At 35.2% G+C, this 14347-nt stretch overlaps 1 protein-coding gene and 1 long non-coding RNA gene across 5 annotated transcripts in view; one reads left to right on the forward strand and one right to left on the reverse strand.

The window, feature by feature from the left end:
- Positions 1-9318, forward strand: part of LOC110451882 — a 71154-nt gene extending 61836 nt beyond the window's left edge. For all 4 annotated transcript variants that reach the window (XM_021500102.1, XM_021500101.1, XM_021500100.1 and 1 more), the window contains 4 exons: positions 3087-3230; positions 3677-3781; positions 4737-4797; positions 5219-9318. In XM_021500102.1, the coding sequence (XP_021355777.1) occupies positions 3087-3230; positions 3677-3781; positions 4737-4797; positions 5219-7518 (2610 nt within the window). In that variant the 3' untranslated portion in view covers positions 7519-9318. The remainder of the gene's footprint in view (positions 1-3086; positions 3231-3676; positions 3782-4736; positions 4798-5218) is intronic.
- Positions 9293-12116, reverse strand: LOC110451883. The gene is made up of 2 exons (XR_002463117.1): positions 12011-12116; positions 9293-11972 (listed from the first exon to the last, which is right to left on the reverse strand). It is a non-coding gene; the product is annotated as an uncharacterized LOC110451883 (long non-coding RNA).
- Positions 12117-14347: the final 2231 nt, after the last annotated feature.

Below are 14347 nucleotides of genomic sequence, written 5' to 3' on the forward strand. Positions count from 1 at the left end.
TGCTATGAAATTCCCAGTCAAATCCTTTTTAACCTTTAAAACCTTCACCTCAAAATTATTATTAAATAATATTGCAACCCCCCTAGAATTTGACCTCAGAGAGTTAAAGTAACACTCATATCCCCACTCTGTCCTAATTATTCCTTCAATTTCTTCAGTAAAATGAGTATCTTGTATACAATAGATATTAAAATCTTTAGACCTTAAATATGAAAAAACATCCTTTCTCTTGGTTTTATCACCCAATCCCTGACAATTTGCCGATAATATTTTAATACCTTCCATTAACCTGGACATGTGCAAGGCCTACTGACTGGAACAACTAGTCTGGCAGCGGAGATAGAAAATAGAAGAAGGGTAAGACATAAAAAGAGAAAAAAGAAAGGCAAATAGAATAAGTAAATAGTCATACTAAAATTGGGATTTGAATACAACCTAATTACACAAGAAAAAGACTAGTTTGGCCATCTCCATAACCACAAGTGCATGTACTTCCATATAGCGTTCACTTCATATCACAGATTAATTAATCTCAATTAAGGTATATGGTCAATATAATACAATATTATTAATATTATTATCACAAGTCTAAGACTTACAACGACTGGAAGAACAGTGCGAATAGCGTTTGTGCGAAGTCTGTTCACCATCGTGACTCTAACCGGAAATCAGACACTACATTATAACACAATAATAATTAGAATAGAGTACGGACAAGAATATCCGGAAGTTTATTTTTATATCAAAAATGTGAATTTTTACTTATTTGTTAATTAATATATATGTATGACGAATACTGATACTTGATAGAATATTTTGAACAGTATGTACATTATTTAAAGGCGATTCTAGATGGTCATGCACATTGTATGTATATTTATATATATGTCTAGGTCATAACATTTTGAAAATATAATCAAAAATAATAAAAATTAAAAATAAATCTCAATTATGTCACCCACTGATCGTAGAGATCTTAATACTGATGCTAATGAAAGTGCCATTGTATTTTTTACCACACTCAAATTTGAAAATTTTAACTCACACATATTATTCTGTACACATTAGCACTACTCTCCTCAAACAGTGTGTGGAGATACTTAGTATATTACAGTAGATTATAAATTAAAAATTTCAAGACAATAATTATCTGAAACATGTTCCAGCTCTGCACAGGTAATGAACTATATATTTATAAACACGAGTATATGTACAATTTTATGCTATATTGTTTACAAAAATACACACTTCACTAATATCAAGTTTCAGAGTGTTTGAAATGTTCAACTCAAACATATTATTCTGTTCACATTAGTAAAAGCAAAGGTAAGTTTTGTTAATCTCCTCTGCTCAAACAGTGTGTGGAGATACTTATTATATTACAGTAGCTATAGATTATAAATAAAATTACAAGACAATAATATCTGAAACATGTTCCAGCTCTGCACCGGTAATGAACAATGTTTATAAACACGAGTATATGTACAATTTTGTGCTATATTGTTTACAAAAATAATTGTGGAAACCTTTTTGTAAAAATACATAGTGTTTGAAAATTTTGAACTTGCACACATATTAATCCGTTCATATTAGCAAAAGCAAAGGTATGTTTTGTTGATCTACTCTCCTCAAACAGTGTGTGGAGATACTTATTATATTACAGTAGCTAGATTATAAATAAAATTACAAGACAATAATATCTGAAACATATTCCAGCTCTTCACAGGTAATGAACAATGTTTATAAACACAAGTATATGTACAATGGATGAGCTATGAGCGTTTTTTTTTTATGTCTTACTGACCTTTTCAAAAAAAAATCCCCAATTTATTTTGGAATGGAAGCTAAAGGGCTGATTATGATCATTCTGGTGAAGTTAGAACATTTTGTATACTAAAAAGATTTTACGGAACAGAAGTTGGATATTGGAGAAATATTTAGTATAAATTAGTGACGCCACCCAAGTTAAATCTTCAACCTTTGGTGAAATCACTTGTGGACAAATCCTGTCTTGTAATAAGCTACAATTCAAAAATGCCTGTTGTAATCTAGATCTCTTGCCTTTCTGTAAGAGGATTATTATTTGGTGACTTGCACTTGTTACCTTGGTTCAGGATGTCTTGGTGAACCCATTAGTGTCTTAATACATTAAATCTTTTCACCTTTATACATACAGGTCAATGATGTCAAAGGCCCCTGGCCCCAATCTAATATTTACATATATACATATATTATGTGGACTAACTTATATTATGCCCCATTTGTTTATATGACTTTATGAGTTGATATTTTTATCGAGGTTCATCCAAAGGCCCATGGTCCCAATTTACTAAATTTATGCAGGGAAATTCAAATGCTTCTGGCCCCTATCTCTTTGCAACAAAAACAACCTTTTATTTAAGTTACCAAAGTCTGTCATTCTGCGACTTCCTTGCTATTTCATCTATTGTAACCAAAGTTTACAAAATTATGTACATAGTTATGGCTATAGCCATTTGTTCATTTTTGAAATGTTTTTGTTTATGCTGATTTTGCTTATGGGCCAAGGGAACTGGAGGCAAGCTCTATACAAATTAATATGGCAAATATAAGGAGAATTCTTTCTTGTCTTATTCCTATGGCAAGTTTTCCCATTGCGTGTCATGTGATTGGTGTATATTGTTTTGCCCCTGGTTTGTAAAACTGTCTTATTATGTTGCATATATTTTATCAACATGCAAGCAAAAAAATTGTGTTGAAATTATAAAGATTTAACTTCAAAATATGTTAAAATTATTTGAAAAGACAATACCGGTAATGAATTGACTTTGCTAACCATTCATGTATACTTAGCTCTGTATGTGGTATTGATTGCCAAATTTATCAAGTGTACAGTACAGCTTCACTGTAACATGATGTTAATAGAGAAACACTCCATAAAATGACAAACGCTTACCAACATTCTGAACTGTTTTGGTAGTCAAAGATGATTACAAAGAAAATTTGAAGTGATTTTTTTTTGGACAAAATAGGAATTGCCACCTTAAATTAATACGGTTTCTGAATTACTTAAGAGATTCATGGTTTTCAATTCTGTTGTGTTTCAGAGCCAATTGCGTGACCTTATACCTTGCCTTTTGTCGTCGGTTCGAGGAAAGGCAGCTGACTTAGCTGGAACAGATGCAAAACCAGACTGGTGGCCTTCTGACATCCCGTGGAGTGACACCAAGACAGACATTACCCAGCAAGAGGTTAATTTCCATTTAAACTTAACGTTTAAAGGGAACATTGTCATGCTATGGAATTTTTTGCAATTATCACATCTTTGACCTATTATCTTTTTGTTCTGCTCATGAATGAACATATCTAACTGCTCCTGTTGTATGTTAGCTGTGTCCAACACACAGTACATTGAGCCTTCTTGTGATTGTTTAAGCATTTTTTTAAAAATGGGTATGCTACAAGGTGCCAGGACTTAATTCAGCATATTGATTAAAATAATTGGATTGGATATAGATTATAATCCCCTTTAGACTATCATTGCTGACATTATCTTGTGCTTGTGTCAATATATATATATATTTGTAACTATGTAATTGAATGTATATATGAAATAAAAAATAAATAAAGAGTATTTGGGAGGCAAAACTGAGACAAAGTTACTGTTTTTTGAAGAAAATATTATTTTCCGTTTTAGACTGTCTGGACAGAAATGCTGCGGAATGTGGTGAGAAGTTGTTACAAACACATGGGCCAGGAAAGCTCACTGCGGTCGAAAGTACAGGCTAAAACACGCAGCTCGGTCAGTAGACAATGACTTGTATATGTACTGGAGACCAGTAAGGACTGACTTTCAAATTCACAGGGGTCCAATGTGTATAAAACTTTTACATGAATATGGCCTTGAGTCCTCATATTTGCCAGATAGCTTGCTGGAATAGAATGCTATCAATGCAAGCTACCATGCAAACTATATTACCTGGAAGAACTTCTAAGATCAGGAGCCAGAGGTTTAAAAACCTTCAAACAACTACAGATAAAAAAAAACTTAGATTCATGGTATATTACCTTTGTTAAAATAAATGAACTTAACCCTTTTTCAAGGTCACATGGGTGAATTGTGTTTAAATCTACAGAACCTTGAGCTTAAGAGTCATGATAATTGATATTTAGTTTGAAGTTTGTCGGATGGAGAGTTGTCAAGTGGGTTATATTGAATTTAATAATCTTGACCCACTTCCAAGGTGACAAAGGTCAAATGTGTAAAAAAAAATATATAAAAAAAATTAAAAAAAATGAATGATCAAAGACCTCGTCCCTCATGTTAGCCTACTCTAAAAGTTTAAGGTCTATTTTAGATTTAAGATCCATATCGCTCCTGACCCTAGGTTTTATATAAGGTGAAATCTGACTCGTACACACAGTTTATTTGTTTAAGCTTCACTGTATCAATCACAATAACCAGACATTTAAGCAGGAATCTGACTGGTCCTATAATTTTGGGTCAAATTAATCAATTTGATTAATAGCATTTTAGCTTCTTTTATACGCGAGTCTATTCAAAGGATTGTTACGTACTTGGCCACTAGGTGAATTATTGGTACTGGCCGATTTGACCTTGTTGTCAGTAACACGCATATATAAATGTTTTGATTATAACTTGAAGTATTTTGTATTGACAGCTTTTTCATTCATATATAAGATCATAAAAAACATTGAGAGATGTTTTAATATTTCAATCAATTTTATTTTTTCAGCAAAGTTTCCCGGTGCTTCAGTCATACCTTCAGCATGCAGCCAGAGTTAAACCAGGGAAAGGTAATTAAACAAAGAAAAATCCTGGAAGCTGAGAGCAATAGGATATTTTCAGCAATTTTCATTCAATATCGAAAATTAGTGGCCATTATATGTGTAATTAAAAAAAATAAAATAGGAGGGGCCAATATAATTTCTTTGGGCCCAGGGCCTTGAAGGCCCCCTCTAGGATTATCCCTGATTAGACATTATATACACTTGAATGAATTTACTAACACTATCGATAATCTTTTGCTGCATAGATTAGGAATTAATACAATTCTTATAGAAAATGTGTAAGTCTATCTAAAACATACCACCATGTATTACAAACTGCTGATTTTTTTCTGACAGTTGCAAGTCGCTGTCTCCCTTCAGATTGTTTTCACTAAAATTGTTTTGCGCTTCATAAATTTTCTGAATAAATGCCTATTTCGTGTTGTAGGAAAGAAATCTAACGCTAGACCATATGCAGAGATCTATGTCTGCTTCTTCTGTGAGAAGGAGTTCCAGGACCGTAGTGAGATGCGACAACACCAGGAGAAGTGTGTGGAGCGACCGCCCTCCCTTCAGGTTGTTGGTACACCTCCACGTCAGATGATGTCTCCCCAGGGCCCTCCACACATCAGCCCCTCCCCAAAATTATTATTCTCAGAAAAAAATATTCGGCCATCAAAAGATTTGTTTATCGGACTGATCAACTTAGTCCCTCAGAAAAAAGCAGAGAGGATTCGTGCAAAACACAGATACAGTCAGGAAATAGATTGTGAGAAAATTGACCTTGATGAACCAATGTCTCCAACTACACCACGCACTCCTAAGTCTCTCATCTCCCAGCTGAGTCGTGATGACAGTGCAGCTACATCGAAGAAGCGTTTGAGCTACTCTGAGCCTGTGGACAATAGTGATCGCGAGAGTGTGGCAAGTGGGAGTTGTGAGGAGGGCGAGGGTGGGACAGTTCAGAAGGGGAAGTCCCTCCTATCCATTGATCTGTCGTCCTTACTGGGCCAGAGGATACAGAAACATATACACACAGAAAGTGGACTACTGGTTATACCAAATGCAGAACAGTTCTGTAAAACACCAGTTAAAAATGACACACTCGGTAAACTGAGGCATAGAGTTGTGACATTCCCAGTGACATACAAAGCAAGGAAGAAATATGTGGGTAATTTTACACACGAGTACACATTCAGTAGTCGACAGAAGAGAGACCGTTATAGTCGAGTGAAAACTGGACTGAACAAATCAAGTCAAATGCTCCTGAAGAGTCTGCCACAGTGTAAGGTGTCCTTGGAACGTCTTAACAACAATGATTTATGGCATTGGATGTCACGGTACATGTACAACAAGCTGAAAGGCATCAAGTCTGCGGTGGTGGAAGAGGAGGCAGTGTTTCCCAAGGAACCCCTTCTCATGTCAAAGGAGATAGACAACCTACTTGGACTGAAGAGACGGTCCGGCAGTCACAGCAATCCACCACTGTCTCTAGCAAATGTTGTGTCTGAACAAGTAAACGCTGAGGCTTCCAAACAGAAACTCACCTTGTACAGGTGTCTACTGTCTGATATTTCTTCTTACAGTACTTTGTATGGTAACAAGGACTTTGGTCCTAAATCAGCAATTGTGAAAGGTAACAAAAATGTTCCAACATGTGAGAAGGGCAGACAATGCAACCTTAAATCTCAACAGACCAATAAGGAATTTGTTTTGCCAGAGAATCCCTCGCCACTTTTCAACAGTGTAGAACTGCCTGTCTTCACCAAGTCAAGATCAGATGATGAATTCTCTATCATCTCCATGTCATCTGATGAGGAATCGCTGAAGTCTGGGTGCTGTATAGAATGCCGTAGGAGAAAGCGTTTACCGCCTATTCCTGACACAGTGTTTCGGTCTCCCTCTCTGTCCCCATTGTCTTCACCCAACACAGACAGTAAGGCTAGACTTGTCAGGAGTGCAACACTGCCAGTCAATATGCCACTACAAATAAATCCCTACGCATCCTCAACCATGCTGAGATCACCAGATATCTCACCGTGCAGCTGTCTCTCTTCTCCTGGCTCGGAGTACGATCACAGAATTTACCCCTCTCCAACCTCCTCAACCAAGAGTGGTGGTGTGTTGTCTACGGGTTCAAACAAACTCAATGTGAAGGGATTTCCCTCCCCAGTGAAACATCCATCACTTGGACATCAGTCAGAGTTTCGTCGTACACGGTCAACCTCAGCATTTACAGACAATGTGTGTAAACTAGAAAGCCTGCTCACTGCCTGTAAAACGGAGGAAGCAGGAACAGTCATGTCCTTACGTAACAGTAAGTCATCCTCTCCTGCACAAGACATTGTTCTGCCTCCATCCCCCTCCTCCTGCCCATCTCCAGGCAGCTCTAAAGATGGTAATGGGTACAGCTTAGTCTCACCTGTCAGAGATATGCCATCAAGTGTTGAAAGCTTGTCTGCTCAGCGACGTATTCTCAGGGCCTCACGTTCGGAGTCACCTGGTGTCTCTATCCACACACAAAGTGAATCCCCAAAGAAAACACTAGGTTTGCCAACACTAAGAGTTCTTTTAAAGAGCTCTGGCATGAACCCTAAAAAGGATTTAATTCTTAGTCTCTCCGACTTCAGTCCGTGTACAACCAGCCCTTCTAAGTCTGTGGAACCCACACGACGGTCCAAGAGAATTCTGTCAACAGGTTCTCCTGGGGGCAGTCCAGCCAAGCTTCGTAAGCTGGAAACAAGATAGTGACTTCTGGTCAACACAGTCCATGACAACCATCTGGTCATTCACACTGATCTCTATAGTGCCTGGTGACAGACCACCATGTTTTATTTTTAGTATGAGTATGACCAGACTGCCAGGCCTGTCATCATGATCACTATAAGGACTTGTATCACATAGCAGTATCATGTAACATTCAAAACATTACCATCATATATATAATTGCTCATGATTTTACTGGTACTTTTGTTGGTAAATCTGTTACCAATGGAAAAAGATATAGAGGATATTTCCATGAAAGTTTAATTAAGAATCACCTGGTAACTGAAATATTATCCATTGAATTTGTGTCCAACCTGTTTGATGATGAGTCTGGAAGTGCTGGCTGGTTGGTTTTCATCAGTAATATATGATCATGTCGGGTGAGGTCACACAGATTTTCCAGATCTGTATGTTATATGTTTTAATGCGTTGTTAGCCTTGGAATCAGAGAGTTTCTGGGGAGAGCTTTTTTTAAGGAGTTTTTAAATATATTTTATGTTCTCAATTTTCAAAGTTATTTTCTTAAAGCTGCTCGAGTTTGACACAAGTATGTATACCACTTTTTAGTCCAGTGAGTATTTTGTTTAAGCGTTTGTTCGATATCTGATATGTGATATTTCCCTATGCATGACTGAATTAGATGAAATGTACAGCTGCATTGTACAAGCTTAAGAAGCGAGGATAGGAGCTCTCCTTCAGACAGTATTGCTTTTTAATCGAAAGAATCTTTTAATGTTATAACAGTTACCCAACTTCATACAGTATTTTATCTTGCTGGCCCTTCTGGTTGATAAACTATTTATTAAAATCGGGGATTAGTAAGTTTATATAGCTTTATTCTAAAAAAAGGAGAATGAAATACAGAAACAGTGAAAAACAATGCTAACGTATCCCTTAATACAAGACTGTTCAGTGTGGTCATATTCCTGTTTTCATTTGCCACATAAGGTGTATGAATTACATATGTCATCATCCAACTTTAAAATCAGTATCAGTTTTTTAAATTAAAATAGTGCATTTTTCTTAATGTACATATTACATTGTCCCTGTGAAGTGACTTAATAACGTCATTCCCACTCTTAAGCTTTACCAAGACGTTAGCAGCCATAAAATGGTAGCTGGAGATTGATTGACGGACATTTTGTGATTGGCCACAGTGAGTTTAAGTTTACAAATTAAAGGTTGTTGTGTAAATAGTGTATATAAGATGTCTACATTTTAGTGCTACTCTTGGTGCTTTGTCCACAGGATATCATATAAATGTGTGCGAGATAGGCATATGTAACAATAGGCAAGATGTTGGCGTTGTGTTGAAATACAAGACTGAGAAAACTTCTATTAATTGAGTGGGTGATTGGTATGATGTGAAGAACTTATGATTACAGTGACTGGTTATTGTATGTATCCTGCAGTAAGCCCAAGGAAGCCAACACATAATCTGTTGTGCTTACTATAGGACAATGAAAAAGCTTTTGTTGGCATTATTTCCTAACTGCAATATATATTGGTGGGCTTATTACCAAGCATGGGCTTATTGCCGGATAAGTATTGGTAATACTTCAGTTAATGGTGATAATTATTAGAAGTTCAGAGAACGTACATTGTACTTTTACTCCTAAATCTGTCTCTCCTCATCAGCTTCGGATCACACCATCATGTGAGATGTGTTGAGATATACCGATGTATATCGGGTATTATCGTCCCAGTTATCTGTTTAGTTTCAAAGACATGATATTGACATAATTAATTATTATACCCCCCCCCCCCTCCGCAACGAAGTTAGATAAATATACGGGCTGTGTTTTTGTCCAAGCTAGCTCTACAATAGAAAAGTTACGGTTTTATAATCGATGCAGGTGTTTTTTTAATTTATTTTTTATTTAAGTAGACTTTTAAAGAATACAAATATTCAGTATGTAGTTCGATGCAATAGGACAGATTTATACTATGATTGACTAGATATTTTATTTTACAGGTAGAAATATTAACAGATCAAATTGACTCGTCTTGCCACAATTGTTTGTTCATGTTCTGTGATTTTCTTATTTTTTTTAAAGCTGACCTTGTTTCTTAATTGTCACAAAAATGTTCTGCTCAAGTTGAAGGCAACTTAAAATACAAGTTCTGTGGTATTAAAATGGAGGATGGAAGCAAAGACTACATTATTTGCTATGAAACTTCAATAAACTTCTTTTGGTGATACCATGAAAAAAATAGCCAAAGTAAATATTACATATCTCTTTAAGTCCAAAGAGTGAGAGAGTTGCCAAACTGTTTTCTGTCCCAAATTACTGTTGTTATTACTAGGGGCTGGCTTGATACTGTTGAACAAGCTTGATTCTTCCATTGTGTTTCAGCCTGATTGTTGATTGTTGCTGGCTGCTCTTCTACATTATTGTATAACCTAGATTAGCTATAAAACAAAATCAATCTGTGATGATAGATACTTACATGTAGATTTGGACTCAAATCAGAACAATTGCCTATTTAATAATATTTTTTTAAGTGTTTTGCTAGTTAGATAAATTGCTGACAGGCTAATGTTTTTTGGTTTCTTTTGCAAATACAATGTAATACATTTCAAATTTTCTTGATAAAGATAAATTAGTTTGAAGACTGAACTAATCTGATAACCAGACCTCATGATTGTGAAACTGGTTTGTGTACCCTGTGTGTATGAAGTCTGTCAACAAGTTGAAATATAGAAATTGGTTAATTAGCATAATATGATTTTGTGCCAAAAGGTGTTTCGCAATTCATATCCATGCTACAAGATACTTTCTTTATATATTATACTTGTATTTAAGGAACAAGAATGTTTTCAAATAGACAAAAAAATCATGAGAATTAAGGGTAGCAACAAGTTGAACTTCATTATTTCTACTGTTACTATTGTGAAATATTTGTTTGAAGTCCTTTCCAAAAGAAGTATTCCATAAAAATCACTTGTTGTGATGCATTTACAGAATGATAGTTGTTTTGGTTCTAATGTTTGAAAACAGAAATAAACTAAAACCCTGAAAAAATGTAGGGGTCAAACTTTGGACCTTTACCCTGCGAAACCTACACTTTACCATTTGTTACTGTCCAGGAGTCATAAATGAAAATATAAGTCCAGTTTATGGGTGACAAAGTCGTTGAAAATAAAAACGAACATTGAAAGATACAGAGCTTGGCAGGGGAAGTTACTCTAAGCAAGAACAACTACTTTTGTTGGCTTCATTTTCTGTAAAACTCTTCTCCATCATAACTGATGCATTGGTACCCTTTACCTTAAAATTTTAGTCATAAACATATATAAAGTAATCATGTTGGTATCTCAATGGAAACTCCATAAACAAATGTATACATCCAGAAGGAGAGTTTGATTGTTGTAGCTATAATACCTGAAGTCAGATGTCAGTATGTATGTTATGTGTATATCAGGATCTGATGTATGACACTATTAGAAAGTGATTGAAGTGAAATAAAATTTCAGATATTATTTTGAATGAAACGTTATGGTTCCATTGAAAGCATGACTCAGTATTTAGATAGTATTAGATTTATGGAAAGTCTTCTGTAAGAAGGAATGATATATGAGTAAGAAACCTTAGGAATTTTTCTAGTTGAAGCTAATTGAATATTTCCAGTTGCAAAAAAAATGGAACAACACAATTATTTACTTGATGTTTCTATAATCTGTACTGTTTCTTTCCCTTGTTTAAAATTTTGATAGATATACAGAAATCAATTCGATTTTGTGGCTATTGAATATTTTCAGATTCCAGTAAATGCCAAAAATACCCCATTAATATGAACAGATTTATGTCTTTGTATGTGATAATTCATGGTCAAAGGTAATTAGATATTAATTTGTTGTTACTCTAAATTCAGGGAGCTTTAATTTTCTGAAACATTTAGCTTTATGGGGGGGGGGGGGGCTGGGAACCCGATGTTTTTAAGTTGTCTAAAACTGACCTTTCGCCGATGAGAAAGTTGGAAGGATGTGTCGGAGAATGTGGAATGTTTGTAAGTGAGAACTTAGCATGGCTATGTTAAAATGATGGGCAGTGCGTATTTCCTTGAGCATTATCAGATATTTGTATTGTTTTGTTTGGTGTAATTCCTATGCTTCCTTTGTTATAAGTCATAATCCGTCACAAGAATAGCATGTTACTTCCTGTGTCTATATTCACACAAAATGGGGTGTGATCACCCAGGCAATTAATTTGTTCTGACCATGTAATGATAGTCACCATTCTACATCAGTACTTGTTTAGTTAAAAAGAATTATGCAGACATGTGCATAAATTAGTTAAACAAAAATCATGAAAGATAAACAGCAATTTTGAGCTGTAACTGAGCTAGATATATAAAGATAACAGTAAATGTTAATGTAGGCATGTATTTATGCGAGTAAAGCATTGTAGGTATGTTAAGACTAGTACATTTACCTGTACAGGTATGTTAGGGCTAATACTAGTACATTTACCTGTACAGGAATGTTAGGGCTAATACTAGTACATTTACCTGTACAGGTATGTTAGGACTAGTACATTTACCTGTACAGGTATGTTAGGGCTAATATATTTACACATACAGGTATATATATATATGTTAGGGCTAATATATTTACCCATACATGTATATATATGTTAGGGCTAATATATTTACACATACAGGTATATATATATATGTTAGGGCTAATATATTTACACATACAGGTATATATATATATGTAAGGGCTAATATATTTACCCATACAGGTATATATATTTAGGACTAGTTATATATATAATTACCTGTACAGATACACATTACAGTATATTAGGACTAGGACTAGTATATTTACCTGTGTAGGTATGTTAGGACTAGTATATTTACCTGTGTAGGTATGTTAGGACTAGTACATTTACCTGTGTAGGTATGTTAGGACTAGTATATTTACCTGCATATGTATGTTAGGACTAGTATATTTACCTGTGTAGGTATGTTAGGACTAGTATATTTACCTGCATATGTATGTTAGGACTAGTTTTTAGGAATATTGAATGTACCTGGTCTAGTATATTGTTTGTCATCTGTTTCTGTATGCTGGGACAGCTCCCTTGTTACTCATATGGAGGCCTAGGGTTATTGTTTGGTGGTTAATCCATCGCATGTGTGGTTATCTGGTACAGCGTCAATGTTACAGTCACACCTATAGCTACTGTTCAGTCTAGATCTGAAGTCATCACATACTCTGGTTATATTACATTGTTGATAACTAGTTCGTTGTTTAGGTTATGTGTTCATTTTAAGTTTTAAATTTTTAGTTCTTAAATAGAACTTTGAACAAAGCATTATCAGTCTCATATGTATGCATCCTCATTATTTCATACATTATCAATTTACCCGGTATGTCAGCTCTGTTGCCTACATGTATAATGTAACTTGAACAAGGTACGTTTGGTCAGAAATAGCAAGTCATGTCCTCGAAGGGGTTCTAATGTTCGTCAGTGATGGATCTGAATAGCTTTATCTGTATACAGTAGAAGTCTGTAATGTCATGTACATGACGGTGTAAGAATCTATCAGGAAGATAGAATATCTTAACAGTCTCTACTACATAGCTGTGTAAGTTAGCAAGTCAGAAAAATCTACCCTAGCAGTCTCTATTTCATTGATAAAGGAAGTCGGAAAACTCGACCCTAGCAGTCTCTATTTCATTGATAAAGGAAGTCGGAAAACTCGACCCTAGCAGTCTCTATTTCATTGATAAAGGAAGTCAGAAAACTCGACCCTAGCAGTCTCTATTTCATTGATAAAGGAAGTCGGAAAACTACCCTAGCAGTCTCTATTTCATTGATAAAGGAAGTCGAAAAACTCGACCCTAGCAGTCTCTATTTCATTGAGAAAGGAAGTCGGAAAACTACCCTAGCAGTCTCTATTTCATTGATAAAGGAAGTTAACTATTTAGGCTTTCAGATTGATCCAACAAATCTGTTCTTTATTGCTGTACTCTACTTGCATTGTTTTAGGGACAAATTTACGTTATTTTTTTTTAGTTTTCTTGAGGAACTTGATATTTACTTAGTTTTTGTTTTGGCAATAATGAACTATCATTACACCATTGTTTGCCTGTATCATTGTATTATCTCCACCAGTTAACAGGTAATTCCTTTATTTTGTAAAATATTTTTCAAGTTGATGTACGGAGTAAGAATCTGTACCATATCTTTGTCTCATTCCACATTTCATTGCAATAAGCTGTTCTGAACATTCATCTTATCAGGAAAAATAGTGTCCACACGCCAAGGTCGTGTCCACATTGTGAATTAGTGTTATTAAGGTATGACCATGAGGCGTAGAAGTAAGCGTTATTGCCATTAAGGTATAGCTATGATAAGTTGTGTTAAATATAAACAAAAGTCAGAATGGTTTGCCTTATGTCCTCGCCATAATCTTCGTTGTCAGGGTGTGGTGACATTGTTCAAATCTAAGGTCAAGCGACTTTCAGACTGCGACTACTTGTTACCAGAGTGACAGGTTGGTTAGATTAGTGCTTCTTGACCGAAATCTATCGGAAGAATTTGCAATTTAAATTTTAATATACATGTAGTAAAATACTTATCAAAATGAAATTCAGTTTAGTTATAAAAGACAACTAAAGCACATTTCAAAGTAAAAACTAATTAAATGAAATCATTACTGTTTTATTACCCAACTTGTCTGTTCTGACACTGAAGATAGCTGTAAGCTGTGGATATGAGTTGTCGGTCCAAACTGAGGATAGCTGTAAGCTGTGTTTATGATTTGGACTGAGTTTGTGAAGAGTGAAAAGGTTCTG

The sequence above is a fragment of the Mizuhopecten yessoensis genome, unplaced genomic scaffold, assembly GCF_002113885.1.
Source record: "Mizuhopecten yessoensis strain PY_sf001 unplaced genomic scaffold, ASM211388v2 scaffold6277, whole genome shotgun sequence".
In the NCBI taxonomy this organism is placed as follows: domain Eukaryota; kingdom Metazoa; phylum Mollusca; class Bivalvia; order Pectinida; family Pectinidae; genus Mizuhopecten; species Mizuhopecten yessoensis.